Below are 16232 nucleotides of genomic sequence, written 5' to 3'. Positions count from 1 at the left end.
GGAAGGCCAAGAGAAATGGTAGTCCTGGCAATGCAAAGACCCTTCAGAGTAGCAACTGAAGCGGAGATACATAAGCATTATATTTAGCCTGTACTGGGTCAGCTTATCTGCTCCGGCGGTTCTTTTCTGGATCCCAAATTCACACTCCCCCGATTTACCCGCAAAAGCAGACAACTTTCTGCGAAGTTCCAAAGACAATCTCTTACGCTATTTTCGTTTCTTATTATGAAAATATTTTGATGAGATGGCATTTCTAAAAACGGATCACTGTGGTCTCTGGCGACTCAAGTGTTCATTGGAATACAGTATGGGTTCTGGGGATCATCTGAAAAGTCTGCAACTGAGCTTTTCCTCATATCAGAGGAAAACCCACTTCCAATCACGGTTATATTGTTTTCCTTCACTTTTTGTTCTCAAACAATAATGAAAACATCCATAGGAGACACTGATAAGTCAGCCCATTTTTGCAGAACTCCATCGATGCTAAATGGGTAAAAGGGACCAGAGTTGGACTAAGGGAAACTTCTCGAAATAATTAAACCCTTATCTAAGAGTATTTTTGAAGTCTCAGAGATTCTTTTGCCACATACTTCACTGCCCTAGGTGACCGAAGGGCAGCACACACCCAGAAGTTAAATAAATCTTTCAAAAACATCATCTGAAAATCAGGGGCAGAAATATTCCTCAAATCCCATCCAGAGTGACTGGCGGGAAAGTCAGGGCAAAGGAGTTTCCCCCTGCTATTCATTTCCCTTTTGGCTTTTAAGAAAATCTGCTTCTGGTGTTTACACCTGTGTTTTCCTCAGTCTCCACTCTCTCCTAGTCCTCCGGTAAGATCCCAAACTAAGACTGAAAACATTCGAAGGGAAATTGAGGAAGACGCACAACTGGAAACAAAGCGGCATGAGCCTGGATGATGGTGTCTTGTTTAAAAATGCACACAAGCAGACCTGTATCCCAACTACGTTTCTTCCCCAGGCTTCTCTCATGAGGTCAGTCTGCATCCAACCCATCCCCAACATTCAGTCATTTTACCCCCAAACAACTTGCATTTTGAAAGAAATCAGACTTACCATTGGTTTGGATTGTTGGGTATTTTTTGTTTTGTTTTGTTTTTTATATGAAATGCGCTTTTCTATGAAACACTGGGGCAGAAAAAAAAGCAAAATCTGCCAGATCAAATTTTACAAGGGTGAAGCTGCTTTGCTATACAAATGTACATATCAACATTTACATCTTCACTTGCCTGGGTAGGAAAAGCAACGTAACATTTGGTTCCATGACTGCAAGGGCAACCCCTTTCAGGCATGAATGCTCTTTGTAATCTTCTAGGAGACGGGAAAAAGAATTACCAACAGAATATGGGCTTCCACGGCCGCACGTGCAATTTGCCACATGTCAAAAGCATACCACTTTCTTTTAAAAAAAAGGCAATATCCGCGTTCTTATTTGTTAGTTCACCATCTAAAAAACCCGCTAGCTGCCCCATTTTTATACTGTTCTCCTTTTGCCAAATGCTCGTAGAGTCCGGGAAAACTTCAGCTAAGAAACTTTCCTCCTCTTTGCATCACTGTCTCGATTCTCTTGGGTGTCCTGGACCCTGCCCGGGCGGAAGTCCTTTTTCGAATGAGAGCCCCGCTCCAAGCGATAGTCTCTATCTAAGTCAGAGTACTTGTCTCTTCTGGGGGCCTGTTTCTCCTGCCCTCCTCTCCGAGGAGATGGTGTTTCTCTTCTGGAACCCTCCCAACTTTGATGTCGGCTTTTCTGGGTGCTCTGGCCGGACCCCTGGGTTGACGGACCATCTGGCTGGGGGTTGCTCAGGGTTCTGGCTGCTACTTTAGAGACAGAGTGGTCTAGGATCCTACTCTGGCCCGGGTCCGCTCCAAGACCGCTAAGCTCTTGCCGGGGGTAGGCCGTAGGCTCCTTCGGGGGCCTCTCTTTGGCTGAAAAGTCTCTTCTCCAAGCCAATCTTGGGTCCCGGGGTTGATTCTGAGCAGGAGATGTAATAAGCGCTTTTCCCGGAGCAGCCTGCGCACCTTTCTTCTGGTGGTCGGGAGGCGGTGGTTCTGCTCGGTTGGAAGGGCCGCCACACTGAGGAGAAGGGAGGGAGGGTGCGATGGTGGGGCTAGAGGTGATATTCTCCAAGCCCTCTGCCGTATCCTTCGGTTTCTCACCGGACAAGACGGCTTGGGGTCTAGTTTTCTCTTCAGCTGCCTTGAGTGGAAGTTGCTGTGACACCAATTTGGGCTTCAGGATTCTACGAACGTCTTGCCTGTAGTTGGCTTCACAGGTTCTAATGATGGCACCCCGCCTCTGGGCATCTTGAATCAACTGGCTCCAATCTTTGTTTTCCTTCAAACAAAAGTAAGGTGGAGGGGGGAGGAGGAGAGATAATGAAAGGGGAACATACATTCTTTGGGTACATACAGCCCCACCTAACTACACTGGTCACTGACCAGATCTACTCCAAATACGTCTTCATGAGACCAGGGCTGAAAGGAAAAGCTACCGTAACTCATACACTTCACTCTCCAACCAAAACACCAGCGACCTGTTCGGGTCTAATCCCAGCTCTGCCAGTTACCTGCTGTGTGACCTTGGGCGAGTCACTTAACTTCTCTTTGCCTCAGTTTCCTCGTCTGCAAAATGGGGATTCGGTTGACCGGCTGATTCAATTAACCTTCTACTTGAACTGTGAACCCCACATGGGACCAGGACTGTATCCAACCTGATTAAATTACATCTACCCTAGCACTCAGAAGAATGCTTGACAATAATAAGCACTTAAATACTATAGTCCTCCTCCTCTCTAAAACAAATTAGGTGGTACTTGGTTGGTAATGCCATACGAAGAACAGGGCTCAAAGGGACTTTGAGGAAATCCAACCATATCCTCAACTCTGGGCAGAACTGTACTTAAACCTCCCTACAGACCACTGCGAACAGACCCCCAGAGGCTAGATCTCCTGGTCTTCTGTCCATTGGCAAATGGGCTGAAAGAACAGCATGGGCATGAGCCCTCTAGGAGCAGATGCTGAAGTGAAGAACTATGTACTAAAGGCCTGTTCACGACCATCTGCGCTCAAAACTCCCTTGTGCCTTTCAGGGCCTTCCCTGTCTACATTCGTTCTATTCACCCCCAACCCCAGACAGATCTTGCTGTTTGCTGACTTGATGTCCTTTCCCAAATGAGAGCCCCGCTCCAGGCGATAGTCTCCATCAAAGTGAAAGTCCTTGTCTCTTCTGGACGCCAGTTTCTCCTATCCTCCTCCCCAAGGAGATGGTGTTTCTCTTCTGGAACCCTTCCTAATTCAGGTCTGCCTTCACGGCAGATCACCGTGTGGGACGACATTCCCACCAGAACAAGGCGCTGAGGTTTCTTAGCCTCTGGGGTTGGCCAGAACTAAAAGGGGACCATCCCATATCTATGAATTGATGGGGTACTTGCCTCTGGGAAATCCTAATTCTTCTGAATGCTTATCCCGATACTAGCCACAAACACTGAGGGAGATAAGGGGGCAAGAAAGGGAAAGAGCAGGAGGGAGAAATTCCGAGGAAATGGGAAAGAAAAAATGAGAAAAAACACCACTTTGTCATGGGCTACGTGGACTGCCGTTTTTTTGGATTAAAATGCGAGAATGGGTATTTGGCAGCCCTCTGGTGGCAATCAAATTAAGATATGCATTCCCTCGGAAAAAGCTGAGTTGCTTTTGCTCACAAGGTTGAATTCTAATGTCGGGAGGAGAATCTTGAGGCCTTCCTTCTTCCTCTCCTGTTGGGCCCTATTCCAGCCGGGAGGGTGAAGAGTCCTGCAGGGTGGCCCACGGTCGGCTCTCTTACACCGGACTGCCGGGGCCAGCATGGCCAAATGGGAGCACAGGCCTGGGAGCCTGTCAACTGTTTGCCGTGTGACCTTGGGGAAGTCACTTCAGCTCTCTGTGCGAATCCCCATGGTGCGTGGGTGAATGGCCTTTCTCCATTCAGCGGACCCTGGCAATACCTGGCTAAAGGGACTCACTGTCTATGGACTTATGTTATTATAGATGATTCACCCTCCTGAATGGAGACGGAATCAGGGGAAGTCTCAGAGGTGGGGGATGAGGCACCCTCTTTTCTTTTTTCTGGTGTTTTGTCAACGCTTACTGTGTGTCAAACACTGTCCTAAGCGATGGGGTAGTTACAAGTTAATTAGGTTGGACCCAGTCCCATGGGACTCACGGTCTAAACAGGAGGGAGAACAAGGGAAATGAGGCACAGAGAAGTGAAGTGGCTTACCCACGGTCACGCAGTAGACAACGGGCAGGACCAGGATTAGAACCCAGGTCCTTCTGACTCCCAGGCCTGTGTTTCAGCCACTAGGCCACGCTGCTTCTCATTTATCATGACCTCGTCTCATACTGGTTTTGCGCTTACATCTTTTCTTATGTATCTATCACTAGTGCTTCCCCTCCTCCCTCCCCACCCCTTCATTCTTAGACTGGGGGGTTCCCTTGGGGGCCAAGGTCTGTGTCTAGTTTTCATCCATATATTTTTCATTCCCTGTGCTTAGTACGGTGCTTTGCACACAGTAGGTGCTTAATAAGTAGTAATACTACTAATAATCTTTGTTAATCAGAGAAATGAAGGCGACAAAGTGAGGGGAGATACTTTCTAACATCCTGCCCAATGGGAGAGCCCACGCAATTCAAGTTTCTATCTTGGTGTGGGAATAAAAAGAGAGCTGCTGCAGTCGAGCTGACGTATTTTCAAGATGAAATCCCTCTACCCCCGATAATCAGCAGCAACAGAATTACCATAGTTACATCGTTCCACTCCACCTGGATTGAGTCGGTAGGCTAAAAGTCTATTTGAACCCGACCTATCTCTGAACCCAAGTTGGGAATGGAGAAGTCAGGGCTTTGGACCTGGCTCTGCTTTCTGTAGATCCCAAAAGGGAGGCAGGGAACTCGGCTACTTTCAAGACTCGCATCCCACCGGGGCTTCGGTTTTCACGAATCTTTTGAGATTAAGCGTAGTTATTGCATCAGACACTTGCCCGGGTCCCCATCTCAGTCTAATACAGGCTCAAGATAAGAGGCTGATGTAGTAGACATTAAGATGGAAAGTCCCCTCTAGATTGTAAGCTCGTTATGGGCAGGGAATGTGACTGCTTACTGCCATTTTGCATTCTCCCAAGTGCTTAGTACAGTGTTTTGCACACAGTAAAGTGCTGGATAAATATGCCTGAATGAATGGGCAGTGGACGGATCTGCTAATTCACCTCCCAGAGACACGGTCCACGGCAGAGAACTGGAATAATCCATTTGTTTTCTTAAAGAAAATACAACTAGCCAAAATTTGCAGGTTATCCAGCAATGCACTTACCATCAGTGTTTTCAAATGCCCGAGGATGAAGAGGCTATACTTGGCTCGGGTAATGGTAACGTTCAGTCGCTGCACACTTGACAGAAACCTAAAGAATAAAACAAAGTTGCAGCCTTCTACAAGATTTAAAAAGTTTGCTTCGACTCTTGAACGAACGTAACAAAGCCACAGTCTAACTTCTTCTTCCTTCACTCTTTGCAGCCAGCTTCCCGCTCTTTACTGCCCTTCCCCTACTTGCAACCAATTTCCCCAACTGACACGGGGTTCTCTTTTCTAAGACACCCAGGAGTCGCTCTCCAACCTCCGATGCAAGGAGCGACTTCTTTTTGCCCCTCAGGATTTTCAGACTTGGAAAATGTTTTAGGATAGTCAGCTCCGCCACGGCATGGCCTTCCACTACACTCGTGGGGAAAGAGCAATATTGGGGAGCGTACTTTCCACGACGAGGGTCCGCCTGAATCGGATGTTATGCGGTGTGAGAAGAAAAGACCGCGTGCGTGAGCGTCGCGTGGGACGGGCAGTGAGTACCACAACTTGAGTTTTTCTTAAAATGGGATCCTGCAAGAGTACTACCCTTGCTTTATAGGAGAGAGGACTGTTTTGAGTGTACTCATTAGCACTCAACGGTTTAAGCCTTTCTCTCCTTTTGATCCCTCCCTGCAGCTAATTTGGAGCCGGTTAAAGTTTTCCGGCTTGTTAGTCCCGGAGAAAGGAGCCGCGGCTGTTAATCCACAGAAGATGAAAGGCAGTAGAAGCTTCGGTTTCTCCCCGTGACCTGGATCAAAGCACCTGTCCAGCACCTGGGGAGCACCACCTGTTGAAGTGGGACAGCAGCGCTCGGTCCTTGGCCTCTCTACTCAAAACTGCCAACAAAGTTACCAACCCGCGGGGTGTCCATCTGGTCTACAACAATTGAACAGATTTCGAGCCACCGCAGAGCTGCGTATTTATTTCAGAAACTAATATGAGCTAGATATGAAACTGCAGGTGAATAAGGGAAAACCATTCATCTTTCCCCTTGCGTCCTCTATTCCTCTGAGTCCCCGCATACTTTTTTTTACAGATCACCGATTTTAGAAAGGGAAAGGACGTGAGCATATAAGGAAATAAGTCAATACGCCCAGCGCCTTGAACAGTGCTTTGCACATAGTAAGCGCTTAACAAATGCCATTATTATTATTATCTCCTGCAACACAGGGTATGTATCCTTGCAGAGCCCCACATAATTGAAGACTTGTATTTAGGAGGCCACGTCTACGTGTGCTACCTTTTCTTCCGACACTGTGTCATGCTGTACCCGGACTGATGTGCTTTGTGAAAAGAACGTTCCCTAATTCTCCGCTGAATTCTATCCAAACCGTGTAGTGAAAACACGCGCTCTTGGAAACATCTATTTGTAATGCCTTGCAGTTCTCAGCTTGGGCTTCTGTGAATGGCTCTGTCTCTTGTCGTGACCACCTGTTTTTTGGGTTTCCGGGCCAGAAAAAAACGGCAAAAACCCCAAACTGTATAAAATAAGGCTTGCTTCCGCAACCCCTGTGAGCCAGGGGGTTGCCACTGTCTGGGTCTTTGCGACTGCCCTCGAGTCAGGGTCTCTTCTAGGGTCCTGAACAGCCACCTGACAGCAACGGAACCATCTCTATTTTGGCAACGGAGTTTAAACACTTTCCTGTTTGAAATGCTGTGGTTCGCGGCAAGGGCTGAGAATGAAACCCGAGGATCTATCAGTGTTCCCTGTAAGTAGTAGTGGAAAGACCACGGGCCTGGGAGTCGGAGGACCTGGGTTTGAATCCAGGCTCTGCCAAGTCTGCTGTGTGCCCTTGGGCAAGTCACTTCACTGGGCCTCAGTTACCTCATCTGTAAAATGGGGATTAAGGCTGTGAGCCCCATGTGGGACAGGGACTGGGTCCAACTTGATGACTTTGTATTTATCCCAGCGCATAAAAGCGCTTAACAAATGCCACAATTATTATTATTATCATAAAAATTCAATATGATTCTGTTCCAGTGTGTAATAGAAACAACTCCCAGGAGCCAATTTTACCCCATCCCCTAATAATAATAATAATGATGACGGCATTTATTAAGCACTTACTATGTGCAAAGCACTGTTCTAAGCGCTGGAGAGGTTACAAGGTGATCAGGTTGTCCCACGGGGGGGCTCACAGTCTTCATCCCCATTTTACACATGAGGTAACTGAGGCACAGAGAAGCAGCGTGGCTCAGTGGAAAGAGCCCGGGCTTTGGGGTCAGAGGTCATGGGTTCGAATCCCAGCTCCGCCACATGTCTGTTGTGTGACCTCGCGCAATCACTTCACTTCTCTGAGCCTCAGTTACCTCATCTGGAAAATGGGGATTAAGACCGTGAGCCCCACGTGGGACAACCTGATCACCTTGTATCCTCCCCCAGCGCTTAGAACAGTGCTTTGCACATAGTAAGCGCTTAACAAATGCCATTATTATTAAGTGACTCGCCCAAAGTCACACAACTGACAAGTGGCAGAGCCGGGATTTGAACCCGTCTTCTAACTCCAAAGCCCATGCTTTTTCCACTGAGCCACGCTGCTTCCTAAGCACTTCATATCATACCTACTTCAGCTCCACAGCACTTCTGTACATATCCTTACACTCCATTTCCCCTAGCTGAAATTTATTTCAATGCCTATCTCCTCATCTAGACGGTCAGCTCCTTATGGGTGTGACTGTATCTATCAACTACTGAACCGTACTCTCCCAAGTGCTTAGTTCAGAGTTCTGCACCCAACAGGTGCTCAATAAATTGAGATGTGATTGAGATGTGCCCAATCTTTCTAAATGCTGCATTAAGGAAAACTTAAATGTTAATAGTTACCCATGCCCGATTCTGCCCATGGGCACGTGACTGTTTTTTCCGACACCGACACCGTGTTGGGCTGTAGATATGCAAGCTTGCTGTGTCAGAACAATTGTACTCTCCCAAGCACTTAGTACAGTGCTCTGAACACAGTAAATGCTCCATAAATACAATTGACTGAAGTACTGTCCATATACAAAAGAGACAATTAGTGACGGCTGTAAAAGCTACCCATGCTAGTTTTTTTTTTTTTTAGCTTTATGTTCTCCAAAACTTGGAGTAAGGTGATCTCAAACACACAAAAAAGATGCTCCTCAGAGGAAGGTGGCCTAACAGAAAAAGCAAAAAGGAAGACATACCCGATGTCTTGGGTGGAGTTTGCTCTAACACAGGTAACAATAATGCAGTCCTTCTGACGACCCTGGAATCCATCAACGGTGTCAACCTCCCCTAGCCTGGGTACAAAAGAGAAAGTGTGTGTAGTTGAAGGGGTACACACGATATTTAAAATTTTATATTAAGCACGTCTGGATTATATGGGGACTTTAAAATGAGTTAAAGATTCCAAAAATGGAACCCTAATCAAACCTGCAAAAAGATAGTCATCATGATGTAGCTGAAGCACAAGAGAAGCAGCGTGGCCTAGTGGAAAAGTGCATTAGCCCGGGAGTTAGATGACCTGGGTTCTAATCCTAGCTCTGCCACATGTCTGTTTGGGCAAGTCCCTTCACTTCTCTGTGGCTCAGTTACCTCATCTGTAATGTGGCGATTAAATCCTCTTCCCTCCTATTTAAACTGTGAGCTCTGGTTGGGACAGGGACCGTGTCCAACGTAATTACCTTGTACCTACCCCAGCACCCCAGGGGTAAAACGATTTACTCAAATTAAAACTGGGTTAGAACCCATACTTTTATCCCCACTTCAATGTCCACAACCAGGATCAAATGATCTCCCCTCAGCCCCAAAAAAGCTGTAAGTCATTTAGCATTTCAAGATTAGCTCCTTAATGAAGCTTGCTACTCCAAGGCCACTCAGGTACCCTACAGCTCCATTGCTGTTCGTGCAAGTTGCGTTCTGGGAATACTGTCGTGAGAACAGTGCTTTGCACATAGTAAGCGCTTAATAAATGCCATTATTATTATTACTATTATGTGGAGGCCCAGGAATCGGGACCTATAAAAACACAGCTTCAGGCTTCTCCTGGAGTGCACCTGAATGTCAAATAATGATAATAATAATAATGACAATTATGGCATTTTGTTAAGCGCTTACTATGTGCCAGGCACTGGGGTCGATACAAGCAAATTGGGGTGGACACAGCCCCCGTCCCATGTGGGGCTCACAGTCTCAATCTTTATTTTACAGATGCGGGAATTGAGGCACAGAGAGGTAAAGTGACTTGTCCAAGGTTACACAGAAGACAAATGGCGGAGCCGGGATTAGAACCCATGACCTTCTGATTCCCAAGCCCGTGGCTCTATCCACTGTGCCATGCTGCTTCCTCTGTGTCAAAGAGGTGGTTCAAATGGGCCCCAAATCCCCTGTCGCTCCAAATCTCCTAGATTTAGGCAAGAAAATGTATGCAAAATCATTTAAAGTTGGACCATCTGCCAATGGGAGTTTGGACTGGCAGGGGCACTCAATGTCATTTTGGGGATTTCTTGGGATGGTCTTTGGTCATGTCTTTTATGGACGGGACAAATAAGGGACAACAAAAAAAATGGTTGCCAATAAAGATCACTGTGACAACTGTCCCCCCGAAAAAAGACCCCCTAAAACAAGACCCATAACCAGAGCAGAAAACACTGAAAGAGAATTACAGAATTTCTGCATTGTGTAATCATTCTTCTTATAGCCCTGGTGTTGGTCCAGGATAAAGAGTGTTGCTTTGGGGGATCAGACAACCTGGATTCTAGTCCCAGTTCTAACTGTAGGGGCTAGGGGAAGCAGCGGGGCTCAGTGGAAAGAGCCCGGGCTTTGGAGTCAGAGGTCATGGGTTCAAATCCCGGCTCCATCGATTGTCAGCTGTGTGACTTTGGGCAAGTCACTTCACTTCTCTGGGCCTCAGTTACCTCCTCTGTAAAATGGGGACTAAGACTGTGAGCCCCCCGAGGGACAACCTGATCACCTTGTAACCTCCCCAGCACTTAGAACAGTGCTCTGCACATAGTAAGTGCTTAATAAATGCTATTTAAAAAAAAAAATGGTGACCGTTATGGCCAAAGAACAATGTAGGGCATTCCACAAGTGGATAGGCCCAGCAAGAATCCTGAAAAAACATCACTGGCTAATGTGAGCAACAAAGTCCACAGCAGCTGCCCAGGGAATTGCTTCCAATCAATCAATCGTATTTATTGAGTGCTCACTGTGTGCAGAGCACTGTACTAAGCACTTGGGAAGTACAAGTTGGCAACATATAGAGACGGTCCCTACCCAACAGTGGGCTCCAGGTCACAATGCTGTGGCCTAGCATCGCCATTGTGTTGAGATCACTTCAGCCAAGATGGGTGCTACACAAAAGGAACCTTTGAGTACATTTTTCCACAATGAGCTACCCCCTCGTCTACCTACGCACTTGGGGCGCTCCGTGGCCTGGTGGGAACACGACCGGCAGGGAATGGTAGGAGTGCTGCTGTGCAGACCACTAGCATTAATAATCCTTTCCTCCACGGAGTTTGCGGACCTAGAGTCAGGGCTGGGGCTCATCTGTTGTTCTAGATGAGAGATTCCATCACTCACTTTTGCACTCTGTCATAATGCCATTAGCAGCTCATCCTCATCATCTGGATTTGAGAGGCCAAGTGGCCCGGTAATCAGATCATTTACCTGATTTTTTCAAACTCCTTATCCAATTCACATTGAATCATCTTCTTCTGCGACTTGTAAGGTGTGATTACGCCGATGTTCCGAGAAGTAATATCCTTCTCTTTATCTTTAATCATCTTAATCAACTCAATCACTAGCTTTATTTCCTGGAAATTAAAATAGGATCTAAAAGAGAAATGAAATAAAGACAATACATTAAAGTGATTGCTATTTATTGGTTTCTTCCCACTTCAAACTACATTAAGGGCCACTGACACAATAATGAAGAATGAGAGAAGGTGCACTTCGCTAGTCTGCTGTACCATATAAACAGAGCACTGTCACCATATCCTTGGAGCCAGGACAAAGTTCAAAATGAATCATTTTAAACTTCACAACTGCTCAGCCACCTAAGTACTGGGGCCAATATTGATAAAGGTATTGGTGATAATAGTATTTACACATCAACTGGTGCACAGCATTGTACTGAGCATTGGGAAAAAAATACACAAAATACACACATGAAAATTTGATTCTGGGACAGCCCCCATAATGCAACCAGCAGGGGCTCAAAATCCATGAATGAAGCAGGGAGAAAAGGTTGGAAATCGACAAATATCTCCAAAAACAAAGATAAAATCAAAAAGAGCGATGATAGGGTAGTGTAGTTAGAGAAGCAGAATTTAGGGTCCCTGAGGCTCTAGAGTTCATCTATCACAGCAGTCACAGCGACAGCCTTCCCAACATTTTAAAAGTTGAAAGGGCCTCATTTTGCTGGTGTTTCCTCCCACTCCTTGGGTTGAAGTAAGGGCTGAGGGGAAGTCCCAAAGGTGTAGGGGACTGAGGAGCTACTCTTTCAGACTGTCGGCAGTCTGGTGGTAGTTTGGCTTCCCCCACCTCCTCTCCATGGCCCTCTCGAAGGACACCAGTGACCTCCTCCTTGCCAAATCCAACAGACCCTACTCCATCCTAATCCTCCTAGACCTCTCAACAGCATTTGACACTGTGGACAACCCCCTTCAACTGGAAACACCAACTAATCTCGGTTCTACTGATAAGGTCCTCTCTTGGTTCTCTTTCACCTCTCTGTCCGTTGACTCCTCCTCTGCCTCCCACCCCCTAACTGGGGGTCCCCCAAGGCTCAATTCTGGGTCCCCTTCTCTTCTCCATTCACGCCGACTCTTTTGGAAAAAATCACCTACTCCCATGGCCAGCACTACCACATTGATGCGGATGACTCTGAAATCTACCTCTCTCCCTCTTTGCAATATCACACTTCCTCCTGCCTTTAGGACATGTCTACTTGGATGATTCACCTACACCTCGAACTCAACAGGTCGAAAACTGAACTCAAGTGCCATCCCAAACCCTCTCCTCCCACTGACTTTCCCTGTTGACAACAATGTAGACTGTAAGCTCTTGTAAGAAATCATGATGACTTTCAACACTGTGCATTGTATGTATTCATTCATTCAATCGTATTTATTGAGCACTCGGGGTGCAGTGCACTGTACTAAGTGCTTGGGAGAGTACAGTATAGTAATAAACAGACACGTTCCCTGCCCACAGTGAGCTTACTGTACTTTCCCAAGTGCTGAGAACAGTGCCTTGTATGCAGTAAGTGCTCAATAAATACTATTAATTGGTTAATCGACAATACTACCAACCTTCGTCTCCCAAGCTTGTGACTCTGGCATTATCCTTGACTCACCTCGACTCTTCATCCTGCGTGCTCAGTCAAGCACCAAATCCTGTCAGTTCTATCTTCACAAAATTTCTACAACCCGCTGCTTCCTCTCCATCCAAACTACTACACAGGTCCCAGGACTTGTCATTACCTGCCTCAACTACTGCAACAGCCTCCTTGCTGACTCCTGCTTCCACCCTCCCCCCTACCAGGCCACACTTTCATCTGCTGCCCACATCATTTTTCTAAAAAACAAAACAAAAAAAACTCCCCAAAACCCAAAAACTTCAACGATCGCTCATCCATCTCCATATCAAGCAGAAACTCCTCACCATCGACTTTACCCGTCCTTTCTTCACTCCCACCTCAATCCAGTCCGTACATTTTGCTCTTACACCAGCCTACTCACTGTGTCTCCATCTCGTCTCACGGCTGACCCCTTGCTCAAACCCTCCCTCCCTCCTGTCTGAAACTCCCACCTTCTTCGTATCTAATAAGCCACCACTCTCCCCATCTTCACAGTCCCACATAAATCATACCTTCTCCAAAAAGCCTTCCTTGACTAATCCCTATCTTCCCACTCTATTTCCCTATTCCCTTAAGTCCATTCCCACTAAGTACTCTGTCACTCACTCCACCCCCACAGCCACATGTATATGCATAATCAACTGTGGAGTTAACTGTTTATTCTTATTATTAAAATTTCTGAATATTTCCACGTCTCCCCCACTGACACTGTTCTTTGTCACAAGGAATGTGTCACGTGGCTCTCTTGTCAATCACTCAATAGTGTTTACTGAGTGCTTATTCTGTGCAGGACACACTTGGGAGAGTGCAATATAGCAACAAATTCCTTGCCTTCATTGAGCTTACAGTCTAGAGGGGGAGGCAGACATGAATATAAATAAATTACAGATATGTATATAAGAGCTGTGGGGGCTGAGAGGGGGGATGAAAAAAGGGAGAAAGCGCAATGCAGAAGGGAGGAAAGGAGGGCTTAATCAGGGAAGGTCTCTTGGAGGAGATGTGCCTTTAAAAAGGCTCTGAAGATGGGGAGAGTAATTGTCTGACGGCCTCTTTCATGTGCTCTAGGGCATTGCACCCAATGGATGCTCAGCAAACTGTTACTGACAGGGAACAGTGTCAGTCGGCAGGTAGCATGGAAAACCAGGGGATCTAACTATAGCCACTCTGGTTCCCCCACAACAAAACACTGCTATTTTTGGACACCGACAACAAATACGCTCTGGCTTCCAACTCCTCTGCTTAAATTCTTAGGTTCATTCGGGGCCAATCGCTTCACAGATTTAGAAAAAGATCCTTTGATTTCATGGAAATCTGAGGCCTTGAAAAGGACACCCTGCACACAAGCTGCCGACCATACTGCCAAGGGAATAAACTAATACTTCTAGAAAAAGGGTTTTCTAGAGAGTGATAAGAATCCTCCTGAGGCTGCAGCTGCAGAGTGAGCTGGCAGCCAACTCCCACTTAAGGAAGCAGCAGACCAAAAAATGAGCGGGCCTCGCCACTGGGGAGGTATGTAATAATCCACTGAATTTATTGCATTCCCCTTGTGCAGAGCACTGTACTATGCATTTGGGAGAATGCAACAGACATGTTCCCTACCCACAAAGAGCTTAGATCTGGGAGATAATTTTAACTTCCCCCAATTTTTGTGAATGACAGCCTATCTGGCCTGGGTTAACCTAGGAATAACTCTGAGGTAGGGAGGCAGGTGGAAAGACCGACTGGCCTCTGAGATCCTTTTCAACCCCATTTTTCTTCACTTGTGTGTGGAGGGGGGTGGGGGTCGCATCACACTTGCTCTGAATCCCAAAGCGGAAGAAACCTTGAGAGATCATTTTGTTCAGCCTTCTGCCTCCAGGCAAATGAATATTCCATCCAGGATAATTCATTCCCAGTTCCTTCTTAGAAAACACTAGGGGGATGGGGAATTCACAAATCCTTAGACTGTCCCGAGGTTTTTTCCACCATTGCACTTAATAATAATAATAATAGCATTTATTAAGCGTTACTATGTGCCAAGCACTGTTCTAAGCGCTGGGGAGGTTACAAGGGGAACAGGTTGTCCCACGTGGGGCTCACAGTGTTAATCCCCATTTTACAGATGAGGTAACAGGCACAGAGAAGTTAAGTGACCTGCCCAAAGTCACGCAGCTGACAAGTGGAGGAGCCGGGACTTGAACCCATGACCTCTGACTCCAAAGCCCGGGCTCTGTCCACTGAGCCACGCTGCTTGAGAAGTTGTACCTTATATTCAAGCAAATTCTCTCCAGCTTCAGCTTAAATCTATTTCTTTTTGTTTGGCTTTTGTGGATTTTGAAAACACCCGGTCAGAATCCTCCCTCATGTATTTAAAGGCAACTGTTCTTCTCTCCCTTGCATCCCCTCCTTCCCTCGGTTTTACCACACCAAACCCACCACTCAGATCAAATGAACGCATCTCCAAGAACGTATGAATGACTAAGCCCCCCTTTTTCCTCTGCTCCTCCTCCCCTACCTGTAGCCCCAACTCCCTCCCCAGCTCTACCCTGTTCCCCGCCCCACAGCACTTGTGTATATATGTACATATTCTATTTATTTTATTAATGATGTGCATATATCTATAATTCTATTTATTTATAGTGATGCTATTGATGCCTGTTTACTTGTTTTGATGCCTGTCTCCCCACTTCTAGACTGTGAGCCCATTGTTGGGAAAGGACTCTATTTGTTGCTGAATTGTACTTTCCAAGCACTTAGCACAATTCTCTGCACACAGTAAGCACTCAATAAATACGACTGAACGAATCAATGCTTTTGTTGAGTGCTTACTATATGTAGAGCACTTTACTCAGCCCCTGAGAGAGTAGAATGAGAAGCAGCGTGGCTCAGTGGAAAGAGCATGGGCTTTGGAGTCAGAGGTCATGGGTTCAAATCCTGCCTCCACCAATGGTCAGCTGTGTGACTTTGGGCAAGTCACTTAACTTCTCTGGGCCTCAGTTACCTCATCTGTAAAATGGGGATTAAAACTGTGAGCCCCATGTGGGACAACCTGATCACCTTGTAACCCCCCCAGCACTTAGAACAGTGCTTTGCACATAGTAAGCACTTAACAAATATCATTATTATTATTATTACAATAACAGAGTCGGCAGATACATTCCCTGTCCACAACGAGCTTACAGTCTAGAGGGGGAGACAGACATTAATATAAATAAGTTTATTTATTAATCCTACCAACTTCCCATTCAGCTGCTCCAATACTCCCGTATGCATTTGTTTGCTATCTGGTCACTTGTGTCACAGTGAAGAGACTAGTTATAAATCATAGTTACATTTGTCAGTTTATTAGCCTCCCCCATTCAATTCTACCCTCCTTAAGAAAACTCGCCTCTTTTCATTCAATCGTACTTATTGAGCGCTTACTGTGTGCAGAGCACTACTAAGTTCCACAAGTGTCTAATACAGTACTCTTCACACGGTAACTGCTAAATTCACATAATTGATAAAGCTGCTGCCAGAACCAGGCTACCTCTTTAT

The 16232-nt window shown here is 46.3% G+C and overlaps 1 protein-coding gene across 1 annotated transcript in view; it reads right to left on the bottom strand.

Moving 5' to 3' along the window:
* Nucleotides 1–1088: 1088 nt before the first annotated feature.
* SETX (senataxin) overlaps nucleotides 1089–16232 on the bottom strand; it is a 69310-nt gene continuing 54166 nt past the window's right edge. The window contains exons 22-25 of the mRNA XM_038746037.1: nucleotides 11024–11188; nucleotides 8557–8652; nucleotides 5365–5452; nucleotides 1089–2352 (exon numbers count right to left, since the gene is read on the bottom strand). Of these exons, the coding sequence (XP_038601965.1) occupies nucleotides 1543–2352; nucleotides 5365–5452; nucleotides 8557–8652; nucleotides 11024–11188 (1159 nt within the window). The 3' untranslated portion in view covers nucleotides 1089–1542. The remainder of the gene's footprint in view (nucleotides 2353–5364; nucleotides 5453–8556; nucleotides 8653–11023; nucleotides 11189–16232) is intronic.

This window comes from Tachyglossus aculeatus, chromosome 4, assembly GCF_015852505.1.
Source record: "Tachyglossus aculeatus isolate mTacAcu1 chromosome 4, mTacAcu1.pri, whole genome shotgun sequence".
NCBI lineage: Eukaryota > Metazoa > Chordata > Mammalia > Monotremata > Tachyglossidae > Tachyglossus > Tachyglossus aculeatus.
Note: the sequence above shows the minus strand (reverse complement) of the source record. Positions and strands in the feature narration are given on the sequence as shown.